We start from the raw sequence: 20,093 nt of genomic DNA, 5'->3' as shown, positions 1-20,093 counted from the left end.
GTATTTCAAGCCCTGTTTGCAAATGACAAGATGTGGAGAGCTTTTGGGGCTGATTAGCAGGAATTTGACTTCGGACCAGGACAGGGACATAGGCTCAGATATCTTAGTCATACAGATAAGCCCTGAGAAACAGTGATCTTGGGACTTTGTTTATGGCCTTGTTTGTTCCTTGACTATTTGTGTTTATTGTCTTGCTTGTTCCCTTAACCTAGAACTGACCTTATTACTTGCATGAAATTAAAATAGGAGAGATGGCTCAGTAGTTAAGAACACTGGCTGCACTTCCAGAGGTCCTGAGTTCAAATCCCAGCAAATACATGGTGGATCACAACCATCTGTAATGGGATCTGATGCCCTCTTCTGGGGTGTCTGAAGACAGCGACAGTGTACTTATATATAATAAATAAATAAATCTTTTTTTTTTTTTTTTTTTAAAGCAGACTAGGAAAAAATAAACCCACCTCAGCCTCAGAACTGGCTGGGGTCATGCTACAATGTTGTCTACTTGTCCTTTTTCCTTTAATCCTCCTCCTGCGCTGGAGAACCTGTTCACTGACTGAGCTGGCTTCATCAACAAGAGGTGTTCTCCTTGTTTGTTTTCATGTCAGGATTTTGGTATTGCTAGGATCGATCCCATGGCATCACACATTGCTCTATATTGAGTTATACCCCACCATCCCCAGAGATGTCCACAGAATTAAATGTATAAATCTAGTTACACAGTGCCCAATGTACTGACATAGCAATGAGGCATTGTGACATACAGTGATGGTTAATTTTATAAGTTATTTTGAAAGCTGGTGATGATGCCTTTAATATGAATGCATGGGAGAAAGAGGCAGGTGGATCTCTGTGAGTTTGAGGCCAGCCTGGTCTACAGAATGACTTCCAGGACAACCAGGGTTACACAGAGAAATGCTGTCTTGGAAAAAAAAAGTCAATGGGTACCTACTTATCTGGTCAAACATGATTTCTGGGTTTGTTGTAGAGATGTTTTGGGGTTCTGATTAACAGCTGAATAAGTACACTAGGCAAAGATCATCCTCCTTAATAGGATCTCATCTAGTCAAATAAAGACTCAAATGGAATAAAAAGAGCTAACCCTCCTCAACTCTGGCCCTTGAATAAAAGGGTATGCTCTTCCCAGCTTTAGATCAGAAGGAATTACAAAAGTGTCCCTGTGAGTCTTGAGACCGTATGGTTCTCAAGCCTCTGAACTGAACCTGGAACATCTCTGAGCACAGGCTCTCTGGAGTCTCCAGCTTTGCTGACTGTAGATATGGTGATTTCTTAGCCTCTCTAAGTAGATTACATTATTCCACATAATAAACCCTCTTTCTGTAATTCACATGTATATAAATGTATATGAATAATATTTAATTATTCACAGCCTTTTAGCTATTCTTCTGGAGAACTTTCATAGGGAATCTTATACACATTATCTCTCATTTTTTATAACAATCCACAAAATAACAGGCAGAGCAGTTGAAAATGAGAAAGACTAAGTACCTTCCTAGCACCATTCTACTAGGAAGCCAAAGACCTTCTGATGGAATCTAGGTCTGGCTAGCTCCCAAAAAGCCTATCTTCTTCATTGTTGCTCTGCTTTATTTTCCTACCAATCATGGTCTCAGTGTACAGCCTAAGTTAACCTGAAATTTACTATGTTATCCAGGCTGTCCTCAAGCCATAAGCAATTCTCCTGCCTCAGTCCAACTTCTGGAACTGCAGGTATGAACCACTTCATCTAGCCCACACCTATGCTCCTCCCCATCATGATTATAACAGATACTAATTTTTTCCCCTTCTTTTGACAATCCCAGCGATTTCATCAGATTAACTCTAGAGTTAAAGAGTACCCAAGAAACAAGTTCCATCTCTCCTGTCCTTTACTTGAACTATATGTATTGAAACGACAACCCAACCTCCCACCATTTACCATTTCTGTTCATTAGCCTTTTCTTCCCAAACAACTATACCTTAGGGTTAAAGGCCAGAGTCTTGGGATCAGTGGGGTCCACCACAGAGGGATAAGGCTCGAAGATGATGCTTTTTCTAGGGGACTCCAAAGCTGCTCTACACATGGCCACCAGCAGGTCTACCACCTTAGGAGAAAAGAAAGGGAAAGAAGTAAATGGTTACTTAGTTCTGGGAATAAAGTTGTCTTCAAACTACAAATACTTTTTCATGCCTTTCTAATTAGAAAAATACAAATGTCTAAAAATACTAGGGCTAGAGAAATGAGTCAATGGGTAAAAATACTTGATGCTCTTGCAAAGGACCAGGGTTCAGTTCTCAGCACCTACATGACAGCTTATTGTCTGTAGCTACAATTCTAAAGGATCTGATACTTTCCTTCTGATCTCTGTGGACATCAGATGCCCACAGAGTACACATACATACATGCAGAAAAAACACTTATATACATTAAATATAAACAAATCTTTACCCGAAGTTCAAATACTAGCAAAATGATTAAAGAAATACCATCTCTAATCCTCCAACTGTAAAATTTGATAAGTAGCCTTCCAGATATTTTTATATACAATACTTATCAGTTCTCTTCTTACTTGGCAAAGAGGGCTGGGAATGCACAGAGGACTTCACCTCTGCTAAGCACTTGCAACTTTTTGACAAACTCTCCTGCTTTGTCCCCCCAAGCAGCTAGGAAGTGAAAGAAACATGTCACCATCACAAGCCTGACTTGGTATTTGATTTTGGATGTAACTGTGTATAACAATTTGATGTGTATAAATAATATCTGTTCAGTAGTTTCAATGTAGAGATAGGCAATGATTTGAATGGGCCTCCTATAGTTTATAGGAGGCCCATTTTTTTATTAAAAATTTTTTTAATAAAATTTTCTTTTTTATTATGCATAAAGCATTCTGCCTGCATGTACACCTGCACGCCAGAAGAGGGCACCAGATCTCATTACAGATGGTTGTGGGCCACCATGTGATTGCTGGGAATTGAACTCTGGAAGAACAGCCAGTGCTCTTAACCTCTGAGGTATCTCTCCAGCCTCCACTTTTGATTTATTATAAGCTTTATATTGTAGTGAACATCATTAAGCACAGAAGTACATTTGGAGGCTAAATTCCAAGGAATGAAATTGCTGGGCTCTTCTGCTTTTTTTTTCTTGCTTTGTTTTGAGATAGGGTCTTGCTATATAGTTCTGGTTGCACTGAAATGAAACTCACTATGGAGAACAAGCTGGTCTCAAATTCAGAGATCCTCCTGCCTCTGTCATTCAAATCCTGAGATTAAGGAAAGATGTGTACCATCATGCTTGGCCTCTTCTATTTTTCTTGGTCCCAATTCCCCAGTCTTGTTCCTACCTCTGCTCCTGTAGCCACTTCTTCTGCAGCTCCAGACATGACTCCCAGTGTGTAGAAGGAGAAGACGCACAACTCGCGAGTACACACAGCTGGCTAAAGGGACACATAAAACAGACAGTGGAGCTATGGGTTTTGTACTGAGAAGATGTAGGGACAGACAACTGACTTTACGCAATTCTAGAGCATAAAGAATATGGGGTGGGCAGGGTATGTTGAAGGGACTATCAATCAAAATTTAAATGCTTTACTAGTAAATTTTTCTCTAGTCTTGAAGGTATTTAGAAGTTCTCTCTTCTGAGTTTCTAGAACATTACTCTTTACTCTTAAATATATACATATAGATTATAATTTATAGCTAAGTGTTCTGCCTACCCAGTGAGATTTAGGAATAGCCAAGTACACCCTGGTCAATACCAGATTCCTGTTCATAGTCCAGAGAAAACTCGTTTTCTAAGAAAGCAATTATTTCTAGAGTTTCCAGGATTGAGGACAGAATTCCTCAATACAGGCGCAGGAAGAACAGAGAGATGGTCAAGAAAGCAGGACAGGGCAGGGGCCTATACCTTGAGCATGGACCCATTCTGGAAGACATGCTGCTCATCACACACCACACAGTACTCATTCAACGTTGGAATCCTCTGTTCTGCATACTTCATAATCTGGAGAGAGAACAAAACAGAGTCCACAGCTTTGGGAATTATAGATGTTTTTCTTGTTGTTTTGGAGATAATGGAAATTTAAACTTTTCTAGCTTAGATTTTGAACTTAAGTGGATGGCTTCACTACACTAGTAACTCTGTGTGACTGTACAAATAAGAGCAGTGTGACCTTTGAGATAGAACGATGGAGCTGACATCTATATCAGCTATTCACTATCAGATATAAGCAGGAGAGTCAGATCAATTTAGCCTTATTTTCATTGATAAAGTAGGACATTATACACCTCACAGGTATGTTGCAAGAAAAGAGATTTATCCATGGGAGTATTCAAATTCTAGGGGGAGGGCGTCAAGCTTGTGAACTAGAGTTAATGGGACCCATATGCAGAAAGAAAGAACCAACACCCACGTGTCTTTTGACACTTCATGTAAGTGTTACGATATACAAGTGTGTGCATGCATGCACATATAGGCACTCACTCCCTCTCTAATTTAAATTTTAAAAAGTAAAATTTTAAACCAGGTACTGGTGGCGCATGCTATAGAGGCAGAGGCAGGTGAGAGTTACAGCCTGGGCTGTTACATTGAGAGAGACTGTCCTTCCTTGCACCTTAACTTGCACTTTGGAGACTTGCACAAGTGTTTTTACCAGTTTAGCCATTTCACAGGCTCCGGTGAAAGTATTTTATTAACAGGTACTAATTAATCAGTTGAAGTGGTTATAGTCATTATAGACTTTTTATTTGTGGCACGTGAGTATTCAATTCAAGATTAGATGCTGGAGGGGAGAGCTTAAGCCATTTCTACCACCTAAGGCAATTAGCCCATCTCTACACAGACACACACACACACACACACACACACACACACACACACACACCAAACCATACTAAAAAGAAGGCACAAATCCAGAGCTCTTACAGCAATATCTTAAACTACTTGGTTTAAATTTTTTTTATTTACTTAACACTGACTTAACTTGTTCTTGTGCATAAATCAGGCTGTCCCCATTTACATGCTTATGGGCTAGTTATTTAGCCTATAAGTCAGTGGTTCTAAGCTTGTGGGTCAAGACTCCTTTGAGAGTGGAATGGACCTTTCACTAGGGTCACCTAAAACCATTGAAAACAAAGATATTTACATTGCAATTCATAACAGTAGCAAAATTACAGCTATAAAGTAGCACCGGAAATAATTTTATGGTTGGAGGTCACAACAACGTAAGGAATTGTTGCAGCACTAGGAAGGTAAAGAATCACTGCTGTAAATGCTCTCAGTAAAATGCTGTGACCCTCTTAAGGATGGAATACAAGCTCTTTTCTCTCATTTACTCAATCAATACTTAACATAGTTCTGGGAACAAATCAACTCAGGAAATAACTCAAGAGCTAGGAAATATAGGCAGTTGGATGGGTGAGCAGCAGGGAAGAGCTCTGGAAAAGAACTCTGGACTTGTTTACCTGTACGAGGAATCCATACTCCAGAGTGGGGATGTTCTTGCAGTGACCACTGACCTAGTAAGAGGACAAGACAAAGTCCATTAGTCTCCAAATAAGTGGGACTCAAACACACCTCATTTACACCTACAACCCAGGATTCTCCTAAAATTGCTAATCCTTAGCTCAGATCAGCCTAAGTAATCAAAAGTTTGGAAAGATCTTTAGAAGTTTTTGTTAAAGGTTCTGAAAAAGTTCATCTGTCTTTAACCATCCTCAAAGCTAGAATAGGCTCACAAAGCAACTTGCTACCAACTAGTAACCACAACCTACATTATACATGAATTCTCCTTGGCATGCCAATCTCTAGACTCTGTTTTATAACTACTATCCGACAAACCTGTCAGGCATGACAGTTTAGATACAGCATTTAATAGTTAAAAACTATACCAGTCTTGATGTATGTCTGGACTTGACTGGAAAGCTTTACCCCACTCCACCCCTTTGAAAACTCATGCCCCTTCATTCCCACTCCACCCCCACCCATCTGATGCCCACATCAAACCATCCCCACCCAGCCCATGTACCAAAGGAGAAGTCCGTGCTGGGGGAGGGAGGCCCACGTGCTGGGGGCACAGGAGACCTGCCTGGGGGCTAGGGGGATAACCAAACACCTCTACTTTTGGGTTCTTCATGGTGCAAGAAATGGAACGATTCATAAGGCGTCCAACTCGAAGCTCTGGTACACCCAGTTTGCCTTTCAGCATGGAGTCCTGTATGATAGGAAAACTGGGAGACCTTCAGAGAAAGAACAAAGAAAAAGTAACCAAAGTTGAGCAGTGGAGACAAATGCAGGAAGATCTCCGTAAATTTGAGGATGGCCTGGTCTACAGAGTGAGTTCCATGACAGCCAGGGCAACAAAGAGAAACCTTGTCTTGAAACACAGACAGACAGACAGACACAGACACACACACACAGACAGACACACACACACACAATAAAACTTTGAATTCACTATGGGCTCTAAAAGAGTAGAGAAAGGAACATCTTGGCCACAAATGATCACAAATCCAAGTGACAGTCTATTGCTATCTCAAAATGTCAAAAGAAAATATTAACAGTTGGCTTTTATATCATTATTTTTATATTCTTTAGGTTGTAGCATAAAGAAAGGCGAAGGCAGATTCTAAGTCACCATGTCATTAAGAATAAGTATGGCTAAGTATATTCTTTGAAGATGATATGATCATTTTTTGTTGTGGGAGAGAAGGACTAAGCAGTCAATACTATGCTAGGCAAGCAGTTGCACTCTAAACCTTGCCTAATGCCAACTGTCCAACCATCAATAATAGTGATCTCTGGGACATTACAAGTATAGCTTTGTGTTTACCTTTGGAGAATTACAAGATACTAAAGTGGAGAACTACAGAACCAGAGACAAAGAATAGAGCAATGTTTATTTTCAGAGCCTAGAAATCAGTACATTCTACATGTGAGAAAGAAGTTGCTGTCTATTACTCTGTGTCTTCATGACAAGTATAAGGAAGAGAGCTAAAGATAGGATGGAAAGATGAAGGGCTGGAAAGATGGCTCAGCTCTTGCAAAGGACTCAGGTTTAATTCCCAGCACCCACATGGCAGCTCAAATCCATCTGTAGCTCCAACTTCAGGGGATTCAATACCCTCTTCTGGCCTCAAAGGATACCAAATACACACATTGCACAAGCAAAATACCCATAAACAAACAAACAACAAAAACTTTAAAAATACGGAAAACAAATACACATGCCTCCAAAAGCTACCTACTGTGCTTTACACAAGAAGAGCTACAAACACTGAATCAAACAGAAGGGTAAGGACACAGAAACCAGGACCATGTGCTATTATTATTAGATGAGGACTGTGTGTTATTATTATTAGATCAGGACCATGTGTTATTATTATTAGATCAGGACCGTGTGTTATTATTATCAGCTTCAGGTACAGAATTGAGTGAACTCAGAGAAAAGACATAAGAAATTAATCTAGGCATTTGAGAAGGAAACAAGACACGTATTTGGAAAGGATATACTCTACGGAAATGCTTACTTGGGAATGGGTGAAAAGATGCTGAGGCCAGCTCGGAACTTCTTGATGGTACCACTTGCCTTGAACCAACTGTGCCTCTTCTCCTGCTGCGTCTTCAGGAAATCATTGCTCAGATGCTTCCATTGTTGGGATGTAAACATACACAGGATTCTGGGGAGATCAAGGAGAGTAAGCAAGATCAGGCAGAAGAATAGGACTAACCCATAGACTCATAAAGTATAAAGCTAGTTATGATAGAATAATGTATGACTAAAACCTCCTTGATATAACACTGGTACATGAAAATACTGTCCTAAAGCCCCTTCTCCAACCTCACTCCCATTACCTAACCCAATGGACAAGAACATTTCTGGAGAAGCTGTAAAGGTAAACCTTTAGCCTGGAAAATTTAATGCCTCAAATAACTACATTGAGAACAGAACAGAGGTGTTAGGATAGAAGAGAATACAACCTTCTGCCTTGCAAACAGTGCAGTAACGATGGCCATGAGGTACCATCATGTTAGGTGAATCCTGAATTGATGGTCTTCACCTTGCAAACCAACTTGAAAATCATTTGTCCTGAACAAGCTCTTTGTAGAATTACTTTATGCTATTGAGATAAAACCTCATCAGCTTCTTCAAACTCAAAACTTTACCTATAATCAATCATCTCTTTTTCTTCTCTTAAGAAAAAAATCATGAGGTGTCTGTTTTCCTAGTTTTTCAATCCTAATACGAAAATCTAGGGCTGGAGAGATGGCTCAGTGGTTAAGAGCACTGACTGCTCTTCCAGAGGTCCTGAGTTCAAATCCCAGCAACCACATGGTGGCTCACAACCATCTGTAACGAGATCTGATGCCCTCTTCTGGAGTGTCTGAAGACAGCTACAGTATACTTATATATAATAAATAAATCTTTTAAAAAAATCTATTTCTACTTCAAATCTTATCTTCAATCCTTCATTCTCTGGAGACCAGTGATCCTCCTAGTTAAGACCGACTTCTCTACTTAGGATCTATTTCTACCTCTTCTTGTCTTTAGGGACCATGATCTTCCTCCCTCCCCAAACTCAATAAAAGACTTCATTTTCCTGCATTTCAGCTAGGCAACTGGTCTACCTCTGAGCTGTACCTGGAGGGGGTCCAGATTTCTCTGACCTCATTTTTGTGTTTCTTTGTCCCTGTCTACCCTTTTGAAGGTTTCTTGGAGACTTGAGTAAGTCCCGTGTACACTGATGCTTACCTCCAACCCCAACTGCTACTCTAAGTTATCAAGTTGATATATTGCAAATTGAATACTTTGTTATATTCCAAAGTTGCCCTTTTAACAGCATGTTTAAAATTCTTATCCTACAAACATGTTTGTCTTCTTACATCCTTATTGGTAGTATAAGTATTTCTGGATTCTCAGAACATTCTATATATCTAAATCAGCTTACACATTACTAAGTTTATATCCTGTAAATCTTCTGTCTGTACATATATGTAGGAAAAATATTCACATATAAAACAAAATGAGTAACTCTAGTTTTTTATTGTTTGTTTAAGACATGGTTTCTCTGCATAGCCCTGGCTGTCCTAGAACTTGATCTAGAGGCCAGGCTGGCCTGAACTCTGAGACCCGCCTGCTTCTGCTTCCGAGTTACCACCAGCCAACAATAAAAAACATTTAAACAAAGGAAAATTACTGAAATATTTTGCATGCTGCTAGAGTGGTTTTTAAAAACGACATCAGACCATGTACTTTCTCTGCTAAAAACCTTTCAATAGAGGCTGGAGAGATGGCTCTGTGGTTTAGAGTGCTGGCTTGTCTTCTAGAGGACCAGTTGCCAAAACCCATATGGGCTCTTACAACCACTGTTTAACTCCAGTTCCAGAAATCCAACAACCTCTTCTGGCCTCCACAGGTACTACCACACTTAAATACATGCAGGCAAAATAATAATACACATAAAATAAAATTTAAAAAAGAAAATCAAATTTTCAACAGAGGCCGACAAGATGGCTCAGTAAATAAAAACTTGAGTGAGTTTGATTCCAGGAACACACATGGTAGAAAGAGACAGTCAACTCCCACAAGTTCACTTCGATCTACATATATACCCTGTGACACATGTACCATGACACAAACATGCTCACATAATAAATATACAGTTAAACCAACCAACCTTGTCTCACTGTCCTCACTGCCTAAAGCTCAGTGTCTTCCTGGATTTGAGGCTTTCATCTCTTGCACCTTTTCATCAGTATCTCCTGCACACAAGCTGCTTTCTGTGACTAGATTCTTGCAAGTGTCAGCCACTCTGTCTATATGAATAATTCTTTTTCTTAGGATTTATGTACATGAGTACACTGTAGCCATCTTCAGACACACCAGAAGAGGGCATCAGATCCCATTACAGATGGCTGTGAGCCACCATGTGACTGCTGGGATTTGAACTCAGGACCTCTGGAAGAGCAGTTGGTGCTCTTAACCTCTGAGCCATCTCTCCAGCCCGTATTTAAAACCCATTCATCTTCTTCCTTTCATTTTTTCACTCACAGCACTTCCTTTCCTGCCCACTAAGCCTTCCTCTGTGTCCTTCTAAACTGTTGGATCTGTACTGACCTCCATGGGAAGGGAAGAGAAGGCAGGAAATGTCCAAGGCAGGAAAATGTGCTTTTGTTCTTTTTGTGCTCCAAATACTCGAATATCAAATCTTTAGCACAAACATCTTACTACATTCAGATCTTTAAACTTGTCCAAGCCCCCTGGAGCCCTTCTAAGAAAACCACAAAAGAAAACAACGGTGTGGCTCCCAATCCAGGATTGTACTTTTCCTTAAGCACTAACGATGAACTCCTTGAATTTCCAGAAAGTGTCATGATAGACACTCAAAAATCACAGGCTTTCCCTCCAAAACCATAAATCTGGCTTTTCCTAGAAATATTTAAGAGGAAGTGTTTTGTTTTTTTTTTTTTTTTTTAGAAGAAAACGCATTCAAAGCTCTGACACATTTGTTGTTATAGTCTGGACTGTGACTGTCTGCTAAAGGTTAAGATGCTGAAGGATTAGCCCCGAGTCTGTGGCACTGTCAGGAAGTTGGGGAGTATTTGGGAGGTGGGAACTAGCAGAAGGAAGCTATGCACTCGCAAGGTAGATTGGTACCCTGGCCCCTCATGTGTGCATGTGTCTGTATGCCCATGTTTACCAGCCACTGTTAAGTTCAACAGACCTTTCTATCACATGCTTCCACAATGATACACCAGTGTGCTGTCAAAGATCTAAATAAGGTCAAACACTGTAGGTTGACACCTTCAAACTGTGAGCTAAAATTAACTTTTCTTCCTTCTACGTTGAATAATTCAGGTATTTTGTCACAGAAATGGAAAGCTGACTAACACACATATATCTTGGTCTTTCTACCTCACATTTCCTTGACCAAAAGAAAAACAAAGTTCTTACTTTTTCAACTGAAGACCTAGCCCAAACCCTTCCTTATTCGATGGCTGGAAAACCTCAATTGATGGCTCTGCAAAGAGAAAAGAAAATGCCAATACATGCGATCTCTAATTTCCACAAAGTCCAAAGTCACAGTTCACCAGGATAGCTTCCTCAGATTCTAGACATAGGAACTGTTAGATAGTCTCAGACATATCCAACTTGCACCTAAAGATAACTATGAATGTGATATCTGAACACAAAACAGTTATTGACTTAAATACTATGAGAATTTTGTAATGGTGGGGTAACTCAAGTCCTCAGTTCTTCAGTGTGGCTTTTGGAGAAGACAATGTGTTCAAGTGTCAAGGACCTGGACATGCTTACATCTTGGAGAAAGAAAATTTGAGATAGCAGTAGACTCTAGAAGGTATTTAATAAATGCCAAATATCTTCATCAAAAAGATGAGAGGTTTTGAGAAGAATAAATATCTTCAAAGGAAATAATTTCACAAATCACAAAGAACGCTATCTGATGACTGGATAAAGATACTATGAGAGAAAATGGAAACAAATGAGTGAAAGTCTTATTTCTAACTTTATTTCTTCTTCAGTGAACAGAGGACTTTGGATCAGACCACACACAGATTGCTCACTTGCCCAAAGTCACTGCCCGTTACCTGGTCCATCAAGGTACTGGGAGAGAGAAAACCGTAGCCTCAACACAATAGGTTCTGTTCGGAGGACCTTCCAAGCTGTAGATACTTCCTCCTAAAAGAACAAGAGAAGTCACTTCTGCTTTACAACAGAGAGAAATGAACCAAACGTTTCCTCTCTATGACACACACACGCACATAACAGTAGATACCACTGTTTGTTGATGGTCTAGGAAAGACAGAGATGAAGAATATATGTTCCAAATACAGCACTCAAGTACAAGACACAAAGTCTACATAAATAAATACACAGTGCAAGCTACACATGCTGTTGGCACTACTTACATCGAGGAAGCTGATGTTGACGTGGAGGTCAATGTCCACATCATCGATAGTTCCATATTCTCTACAGAAACAGACAACCACGGGGGAAGCTCATTAAGAGAGAAAGAAAGCCACAGAGTCAACATAAAGAAATGAACCTGGCAACAGGAAAAAGGGTGCTTGATACTTAAGAGCTTAGCTACATGTCAAGCCATTACCTCAAAGGTGAAACTAATGACACAGAAGCGTTTAGGATGAAAGGTAGTAACTAAGAAGTAGTTCTAATCCCAGCCCCTCCTGACAGCCATGTTTAAATACTCTGAACATCCTTTTATTACTAAACTCATAAATTCATCAGTCCATCACGCCATCAGAAGGAAACTTGAGCCTTTTAGAAATCCTTGTCACCCTGGAGTCCCACCTGATGGACACGGAGTTCTCACTGTAGATCTCCTTCACTGCTTCAATGTCTGCATCAAGCTGTGGGTGTCTATACAGGTCAGCTGCACAGCTCCCCTGAGGAAGAGTTAGACAAAGGAGAAGAAAGAAAGAAACAAGAACATAAAGATACACCAGGAACAGGAGACATAAACTGGTGCACATAGGTTCTTGGTAATCCTGGCACAAATTTCAGGAACAAGTATCTCTCTACTCTCTCTACCCTCTCTAAAACTTCAGCAGGTTTACAGGCAGGCTTTGCTTAAAGAGTTTGCATGTTTCAAGGTCTAGCTTTTCCTCTTAAACTTCGTCTTCTATGTACAGTCAGAAGAACTCTCTCTGAAGAACGTTCTAAGTGTCTGAGCAACTGTGCTCAGGACTGTGTTCTGGGTAATGATGAGTCCTCTCCAGGAGCCACTTAAGATTTGACCCTAAAGATGGCATGACCCTCTTTGCTAATGAGAGAAGAAGGAATTACTTCTAATACTGGGGTAGCTTTCCTGTAAGGGAATCCTTTACTGTAGGATCATGACAAGTTCTAGGTATGAGCAAGGACAATGAATCAGTTTTGAAAGACTCCCATCAGACCTCACCAATATTACATCTCATTTCATTTCATTTCTGTTCAGCAGAACTTCTTTCTTTCTTGATGTAGCCAACAAGGAAATCAAAACCATCAAACACTGAGTTCTGGGGAATACAACCTCACCTGAACTCCATACAGAAATTCCTCTGATTCATTATCTCCTTCTGAATCATCATCATTCCAGAACTGGCCTTTGATGTCCTGGAAACAAACAAACAAACAAACAAACAAACACAAAGGCAGAGGCACATTGCTTCGTTAGATCCGTTACTGCATGAGCTAGAATAGGACAAAAGGGCAGGGAGACAGAATAATTGGAGCTGCAGTCCCTTTACATGTGCACTTATCTCTTCCTGAGTCCAACAGTACCTTCAGCCCAGCTCTGACTCAGTGGGACAGAGGAAAGTGTACTCAGCTCTGCCTCATCACTCCCTCAGTTCAGAGACTCACTGCAGACCTGGCTGGCCTGGACCTTACAACAATTCATCTGCCTTGGCCTCCCAAGTGCTGGGATGGCAGGTGCAAGCCACCACAGCCAACTCCTCTATCTCTTAAGAGTATATACTTCTCCCCGCCCCCTTCCTTTCAAAGAGAACAGTCCTACACAGCTCAAGCAACAGTTTCCACACTCCTCCCTTCAACTTCAAATAGCTACTGCCAAAAGGGCAAGAGGGGGAAATACCAGGAAAAGGTGGTCAGCATTTTGTCTTATCTACCCCTTAGATGACCAGTAGTAGAGATAAAGAGTCCTCACCATTGGGTCAGTGGGTTTCACACACACTCTCAGGTCAGTGCTAAGCAGCACCCCTCCATACCACCAACTGAACCCAGCCCAACGAGGTGAGCATTTAGGAGATCACAGAATGAGACAAAGAAGTGGATGATGTCATAGGTGCTGGCAATCTGCTGCTGGGGATGGCAGGCTCTGTTGTGGTGGTAATAAGTCACTGTCCTGTGGGAAGTAGATAACAGTTGGGTTCACCACTTACTAGCTGGGTAGTATATATACACATGTATTTTATGCATCTCTAGACACATGTAAAGAGGCATAACGAATACAAATATACATACACACATATGTATGTACACACACACACACACACACACACACACACAAAATCTTAGTAGTTCTTAAACCAGTTGAAAGTACTCTACAAATAGAATAAAAGTTGCAAGTTGGGACTGGAGTAAGGTTACAGGAATCTTAAAACCAAAAGGAACAGTGGAAGGACCAACTGCTAATGTTTCTGTGGTTAATGAGTTCATTTATGAACAGCTTTCACAATACTAACCCCACCACCCATAAGACCAGAACCAGATCCCTTTAGATAACTCTTTGCTCCTGTATTTCCATACTGGGCCATTATCACTTTTTTCTTTATATGTATTCATACGTGTGTGTATACACACACACACACACACACACACACACACATATATATGTATATGTATAAAGAAAAAACAGGCCTCCAAGGCTGACTTCAATCTTTCTTAATCACTCTCTGCCTGAGGCAAAGTTTCTCAACTAAACCTGTGTCTCACCAATACAGGCTAGTCTAGCTAGCCAGCTTGCCGAGATCCTATCCCCACATTCCTAGAGGTGGAATCACACATAGCCACCATGCCCAGCTGACATTTACACAGGTTCTAGGGATCCACACTCTAGTCCTCACACTTGTATGGCAGACATTTTAACCAACAAGCTATATCCCAACCCCTCATTGTTGCTGTTACAACTCCAGGGAGGGAGGGACAGAAGATCACATTTGAGCTCAGCCTGGACTATTAAGAGGACCCTGTTTCAAAATAAATTCAACAGGGCTGGAGAGATGGCTCAGGGGTTCATATTGCTAACTACTCTCATAGAGGACCTCAAGTGGGTTCCCAGTACACACCCCCTTGCAGCTCATAACTGCTATAGCTCTGGTAGATCCACCTACACACACATTTATAAAAATAAAATTAAATCTTTAAAAAAATCAACATTACTACAAACCATTTTAAAACAATCATCTAATTTAGAGTTCTCAATAACACTAAGGATGCTCTGTTAAACACTATCTGAGTTGTCATGACTAAAGCAATGCTCCAGGGTCATCTTGGAACCTAACTTCCACAGTTACAGCAATGATCCAACAGGTACTCAGAGAAGCACTAACCTCCTCCCCACTTCTAATCTAGAAGACCTCCATCCTATACTGCCTTACTTTTAGCCTCACTGAAGGCTTCACTTATACCAGGTCAGGAAAAAACACTCAGCTATAAAATTATGAAGGCTTGAACTATAGATAACGTCAAAGCAACTGTAGCAGGCTTTTAAAACTTTCTGCTACCTGCTATATCCAGTCACAAACATACCTATACATTCAGATCACCTGGGTAACTTTCAGCTAGCACACACCCATATCCCATAACCAATCACAACATTTTAATAGGGATTAAGCCTATATGTTAATCAGTTAAAAGCTCTATTTATTAAGCCAAAATTAGGAAATCACTAGTCTAGCCCTTCCTGGTTCTACATATTCCTCAATCTAACCCATTCCAAACTCAGGAGTATTCTTGGTCCTTAATGTGATTCTACCAAGCCTTAGTTTTTTACATCAGTGGTTCTAAGCGGATGGTGTGCCTACAACATCAGTATTACCTGGAAACTTGTTAAAAAGTCAACTCTAAAGGTTAGCAGGATGATTCCCTTTGTCTCTTTGCTTTTCTTCAAACACAGCAAGCATAGTCCCACTACATGTCTCTACCGTTCTCCCCTTTTAGGATGCCTTTTTAGATATCCACACTCTGGTCAAAGGTCACCTTGACTGCCCCATATAAAAAACCCACACTAGCATTCTCTGATCCCCCTCCACATTATTTCCTTCCCCACAGCTCTAACCACTCCTACATTTCTCTCTCCTCAGATTGTAAGCTCTCTCTCTGTATGAGTGCTCTGACTTCATGCACACCAGAAGAGGGCATCAGATCCCATTACAGATGGTTGTGAGCCACCATGTGGTGCTGGGAACTGAACTCAGGACCTCCGGCAGAGCAGTCAGTGCTCCTAACCACTAAACCACCTCTCCAGCCCAACTGTAACCTATAAGCAAAGATTTTACTGTTTTCACTGTTCTCAGCCTCTATAACACATTTACTGAATTAGTGAATGATCCCTCAGCTATGTACCTAAGCCAAATAGGAGATAAATATATAAGAACATAAATGCCGCTACAAAACATTGATCAAAATGCTTTTGTAAAAATCAAGACTTCATTCACCTTCAGGAGCAGCTGAGGCGCCGATTATGAAATTCAGGACCAGGGTTCTTTTAGACTTGAAAACAGTCGAATGCTGCTCTGGATGAAGAGGGAAGCACTACAGTCTAGCCTGGGTTGTCTTGGGGTGAGCAGAAGACGGAGGGCCACTTAGGCTAGAAGTGCCAACTTTTTCAAGGCCTTTCACTGTAGAAGTCAACAAAGTCTGAGCATCTCTTCAGGGTTTGCTGTTCCGTTTCTGCTGCTATTAAAAGGGGAGGGGGAATCAGTTTTTCTAAGGAAAAGATAGTTATGAAATGACCAGCTTTACAAACCAGACAGTTTCAGTAAAAAAGACTTGAATCCTCAACACTAAATGCCCTTCTCTCGGGGATGGAGAGTGGATTTTAAAGCTGGAGTGTGGGAAAAGGCAGATGGTGGAACACAGAATTCATAAACATTAAAAAAAAAAAAAAAAAAGAGGGGGCTGAAAGATGACCTAGTTCAAAGTTTTCATGTTACATATTTAATACTCCAACCTAGGGCGGTCAAACAACTTTCGTAAGTAACGTGCACACTTGATAGGTCCCGAATTTACCCATTTTTCACGTCACGAGGCAATAACTAAGGCAGTTCAGAGGGGGAAAGATCTTGAACCTTTTAAGAGTAGCTAGATCAAATAAAGACTACAAGAGTGTCCAGAGAGGTGTGCTGTTAAGCTCAGCGTTTATTTTGGGTGATGACAGCTCCCGTAACATCCTTGATCTATTTCTATGAGATGATGCCCAGAGTAAATAAGCCTTAGGACGGACGGCTCACAAAGGTCTTTTTCTCTATGTCCACCGGCACTTTTAAGAGTGACCATTTAACGGATACCTAGTCAAGAGACACCTCTGATCTCAACGACTACTTTCTGTGCTTGACTTCCAGCTCAGTGTGCTGGGAGAGGAGAACTCCCCTCCAACAGAAGTGTCAAAAGGACTAGGCTACTAAACAAAGGGATAAGGGAGGTGCGGAGGGGCGACACCCGCGGGCCAGCGCTAACCCAGGCACCCGCGGAGGGAGAAGACCGAGATGCTCGCGAGGACACCTGCGCATGCAGGGCAGGGCCTAGGCCTCCTCTCCAGGTGTCCCCCAAGGCCCTCCGCTCCGGCCTTCCCGGTTGAGAAGCCGTCTGCAGCTCACGGCCGCCAGCCGCCCTGCCGAGCGAAGCCTGTCAGCATCCCTCACTTGGTCCCTCGGGCAGGGCGGACGTAGCCCGCCGCCCGGCCGCCCCGCCCCATCCCCGCGCCAGCCTCCCGACACGCCAGCCTAGAGAGTACTCACGGCGACCCCGGGCCGCGCGCGGCCGCCGCGGAGGGGACGAGCGGCCCGGGACGCCCCGCGGGGGCGGAGCGGCAGGCCAAGGGGCGGGGACCGAGGCGGGAGGGTGAGGTCGCGCACCCCACGCCTCAGCGTGCGGGCTCGGGCACGCTGGGCCACTCTGCGCATGCTCGGGCGAAGACGCTGCGATCAGGTGTCTGCTTCCGACCAACCGCGGCGCGAGCTGCACCTGGGCGGGTCCCCGCCCCCGGATGCTAGCCAGGGTGCGCATGCGCAGTGATCCCTAGTCGAAGGCGTGAGGAAGCGAGAGAGCGGCGCGTGCGCCTTGTGTCCTGGAGGGACCGTGAGGAAGAGCTGCTCAGGGCTTGCCAAAATTTTATGTTTCTCTTTGTCGCCTCGTGTGGCTAGGAGGATTGCAAAAAGAACGGCAATCTAGATTGCCTATATAGAGATGCTGAGGTGCCCCTTTGGTGCATCTTGAAGCCAGTCAAAAATAGGAACCAAAAGTTAAAATTCTGAAATCTGACTTGCTCCGATGCTCTTATTTGCTTCGGTGTACCGACCGCACCCTGGCTTTCTTATCAAACAATCTTAAGGGACTGGGACAGCTCACTTGGAAGAGTGCTTGCCTAGCAACCACAAAGCCTTTGTTTATGCACTAGTGTGTAGACCCGAGTAGAGCCAGCAATCTGTATTGTGTAATCTCGGCATTCAGAAAGTTGAGGCACAAAGATCAAGACTCAGCTCCATAGCCAATTCAAGGCCAGCCTGGGGTTTATGAAATCATCTCAGAAATTAACTAAATAAAATTTTAGGTGGGATGGAAGAGATAACTCTGTAGCCAAGAGCAGTGGCTGGCTGGACATCCCAAATGCCCGTTCCCAGCACAAGGCAGTTCACAATAATCTGTAACTTCTACTACCCTCTTCTGGCCGTCACGAGCAGTAGGAATCAATGTGGTGTACACACATATGCAGGAAAACACACAAGTAAGCAAGCACACACACACTTAAAATAATCTTCAAGGGCTGGAGAGATGGCTCAGTGGTTAAGAGCATTGACTACTCTTCCAGAGGTCCTGAGTTCAATTCCCAGCAACCACATGGTGGCTCACAAAAATCTGCAATGAGATCTGATGCCCTCTTCTGGTGTGTCTGAAGATAGCTACAGTGTGCTCATAAATAAGTCTTTTAAAAAATGTTTTAATTTTATTTTTAAATTTAGTGCCAGGCGGTTGTAGCACGCACTTTTAATCCCAGCACCTGAGAGGCAGAGGCAGGTTGATCTCTGTGAGGCTCTTGTCTACAGTACCAGTAGTAGAACACTCAAAGCTACAGAAAGAAACAATCTCCCCCTGCCCCAAAGAAGGAAGGAAAGGTATCAAAGCTTGGCTTGAGCCATTGGGATTGTTCGCTGGATTCTAGGTTTTTCCTACTCATGCATGAGTCTCAGCTGGATCAAGCCAAGGATCCTCATGCAGCTGACTGCTAGCAAACTTTGGTGTTTGTTACATTGTAACAACTGAAGAAAAAAATGAGGGATATGTTTCAGTGTCAGAATGCAAACATTCACAATAGTTCAGAACTGGTTTGCCCCACTCATGACTTAAGGTCATATCGTCTTCTGAGAACCATGCCCTGTGGAAATGTGCTCAACATAGTGTTTTTAAGAAAACACAAGAATTTTGTCTCCATGAATGAATGTGGAATAGCAGAATCCCACAACCTCCCGGGATTCCCTCTTTAATACTTTCCCTCTCATGCTAATGTACTTGGTGAATTTTAACTGCTTTATAGGTTATTATGCTCTTCCTGCCTTTATTTTCCTGTGCACACACATCTGTAAGTCAGTTACTTCCTGTGTGTGTGTGTGTGTGTGTGTGTGTGTGTGTGTGAGTGAGAGAGAGAGAGAGAGCTAATCAGAAGTGCTGCTCATAATTAAATAAACTGGTTGACCAGCAAGCCCCAGGGATTCTTTTGTCTCTTCCTCTTCAGTTCTGGGATTACAGACAGTATTACTGCACTCCACTTTTTACATGGTGTATTGGATGGTTTTGTGTCAACTTGACACAAGCTGGAGTTACCACAGAGAAAGGAGCCTCAGTTGAGGAAATGTCTCCATGAGATCCAGCTGTAAGGCATTTTCTCAACTAGTGATCAAGGGGGGGAGGGTCCAGCCCATTGTGGGTGGTGCCATCCCTGGGCTGGTAGACCTGGGTTCTATAAGAGAACAAGCTGAGCAAGCCAGGGGAAGCAAGCCAGTAAGTAACATCCCTTCATGGCCTCTGCATCAGCTCCTGCTTCCTGACCTGCTTGGGTTCCAGTCCTGACTTTCTCTGGTGATGAACAGTGATGTGGAAGTGTAAGCTGAATAAACCTCTTCCTCCCCAACTTGCTTCTTGGTCATGATGTTTGTGCAGGAATAGAAACCCTGACTAAGACACATGGGTAATTTACTGCACCCCACTTTTTACATGGGTAGTTTACTTTTTACATGGGTAATGAGGATCTGAATTTGAGTCTTCTGATTTTCATGTGGATTTTTACTGAGTCACCACCCCAGGACCTACCTCACTATAGTTACAGTTTTGTTCAGATAT

General features: G+C 42.2%; 1 protein-coding gene across 3 annotated transcripts in view; it reads right to left on the bottom strand.

Annotated features, from left to right (window-relative positions):
- Positions 1 to 17,546, bottom strand: part of PARP6 (poly(ADP-ribose) polymerase family member 6) — a 30,816-nt gene extending 13,270 nt beyond the window's left edge. For all 3 annotated transcript variants that reach the window (XR_013975354.1, XR_013975355.1, XM_080929777.1), the window contains exons 1-14: positions 17,498 to 17,546; positions 16,196 to 16,436; positions 13,684 to 13,881; positions 13,053 to 13,130; positions 12,327 to 12,421; positions 11,927 to 11,987; positions 11,606 to 11,696; positions 10,950 to 11,016; positions 7,525 to 7,674; positions 6,024 to 6,234; positions 5,461 to 5,514; positions 3,905 to 4,000; positions 3,342 to 3,434; positions 1,980 to 2,105 (exon numbers count right to left, since the gene is read on the bottom strand). Coding sequence is in view for 1 of the 3 variants with exons in the window: in XM_080929777.1 (XP_080785903.1) it covers positions 1,980 to 2,105; positions 3,342 to 3,434; positions 3,905 to 4,000; positions 5,461 to 5,514; positions 6,024 to 6,234; positions 7,525 to 7,674; positions 10,950 to 11,016; positions 11,606 to 11,696; positions 11,927 to 11,987; positions 12,327 to 12,421; positions 13,053 to 13,130; positions 13,684 to 13,686 (1,125 nt within the window). In the remaining 2 variants the exon portion in view is untranslated. The remainder of the gene's footprint in view (positions 1 to 1,979; positions 2,106 to 3,341; positions 3,435 to 3,904; positions 4,001 to 5,460; positions 5,515 to 6,023; positions 6,235 to 7,524; positions 7,675 to 10,949; positions 11,017 to 11,605; positions 11,697 to 11,926; positions 11,988 to 12,326; positions 12,422 to 13,052; positions 13,131 to 13,683; positions 13,882 to 16,195; positions 16,437 to 17,497) is intronic.
- Positions 17,547 to 20,093: the final 2,547 nt, after the last annotated feature.

This window comes from Micromys minutus, assembly GCF_963924665.1.
Source record: "Micromys minutus genome assembly, chromosome: 16".
Taxonomy (NCBI): Eukaryota; Metazoa; Chordata; class Mammalia; order Rodentia; family Muridae; genus Micromys; species Micromys minutus.
This window is presented reverse-complemented; position numbering and strand designations above follow the sequence as displayed.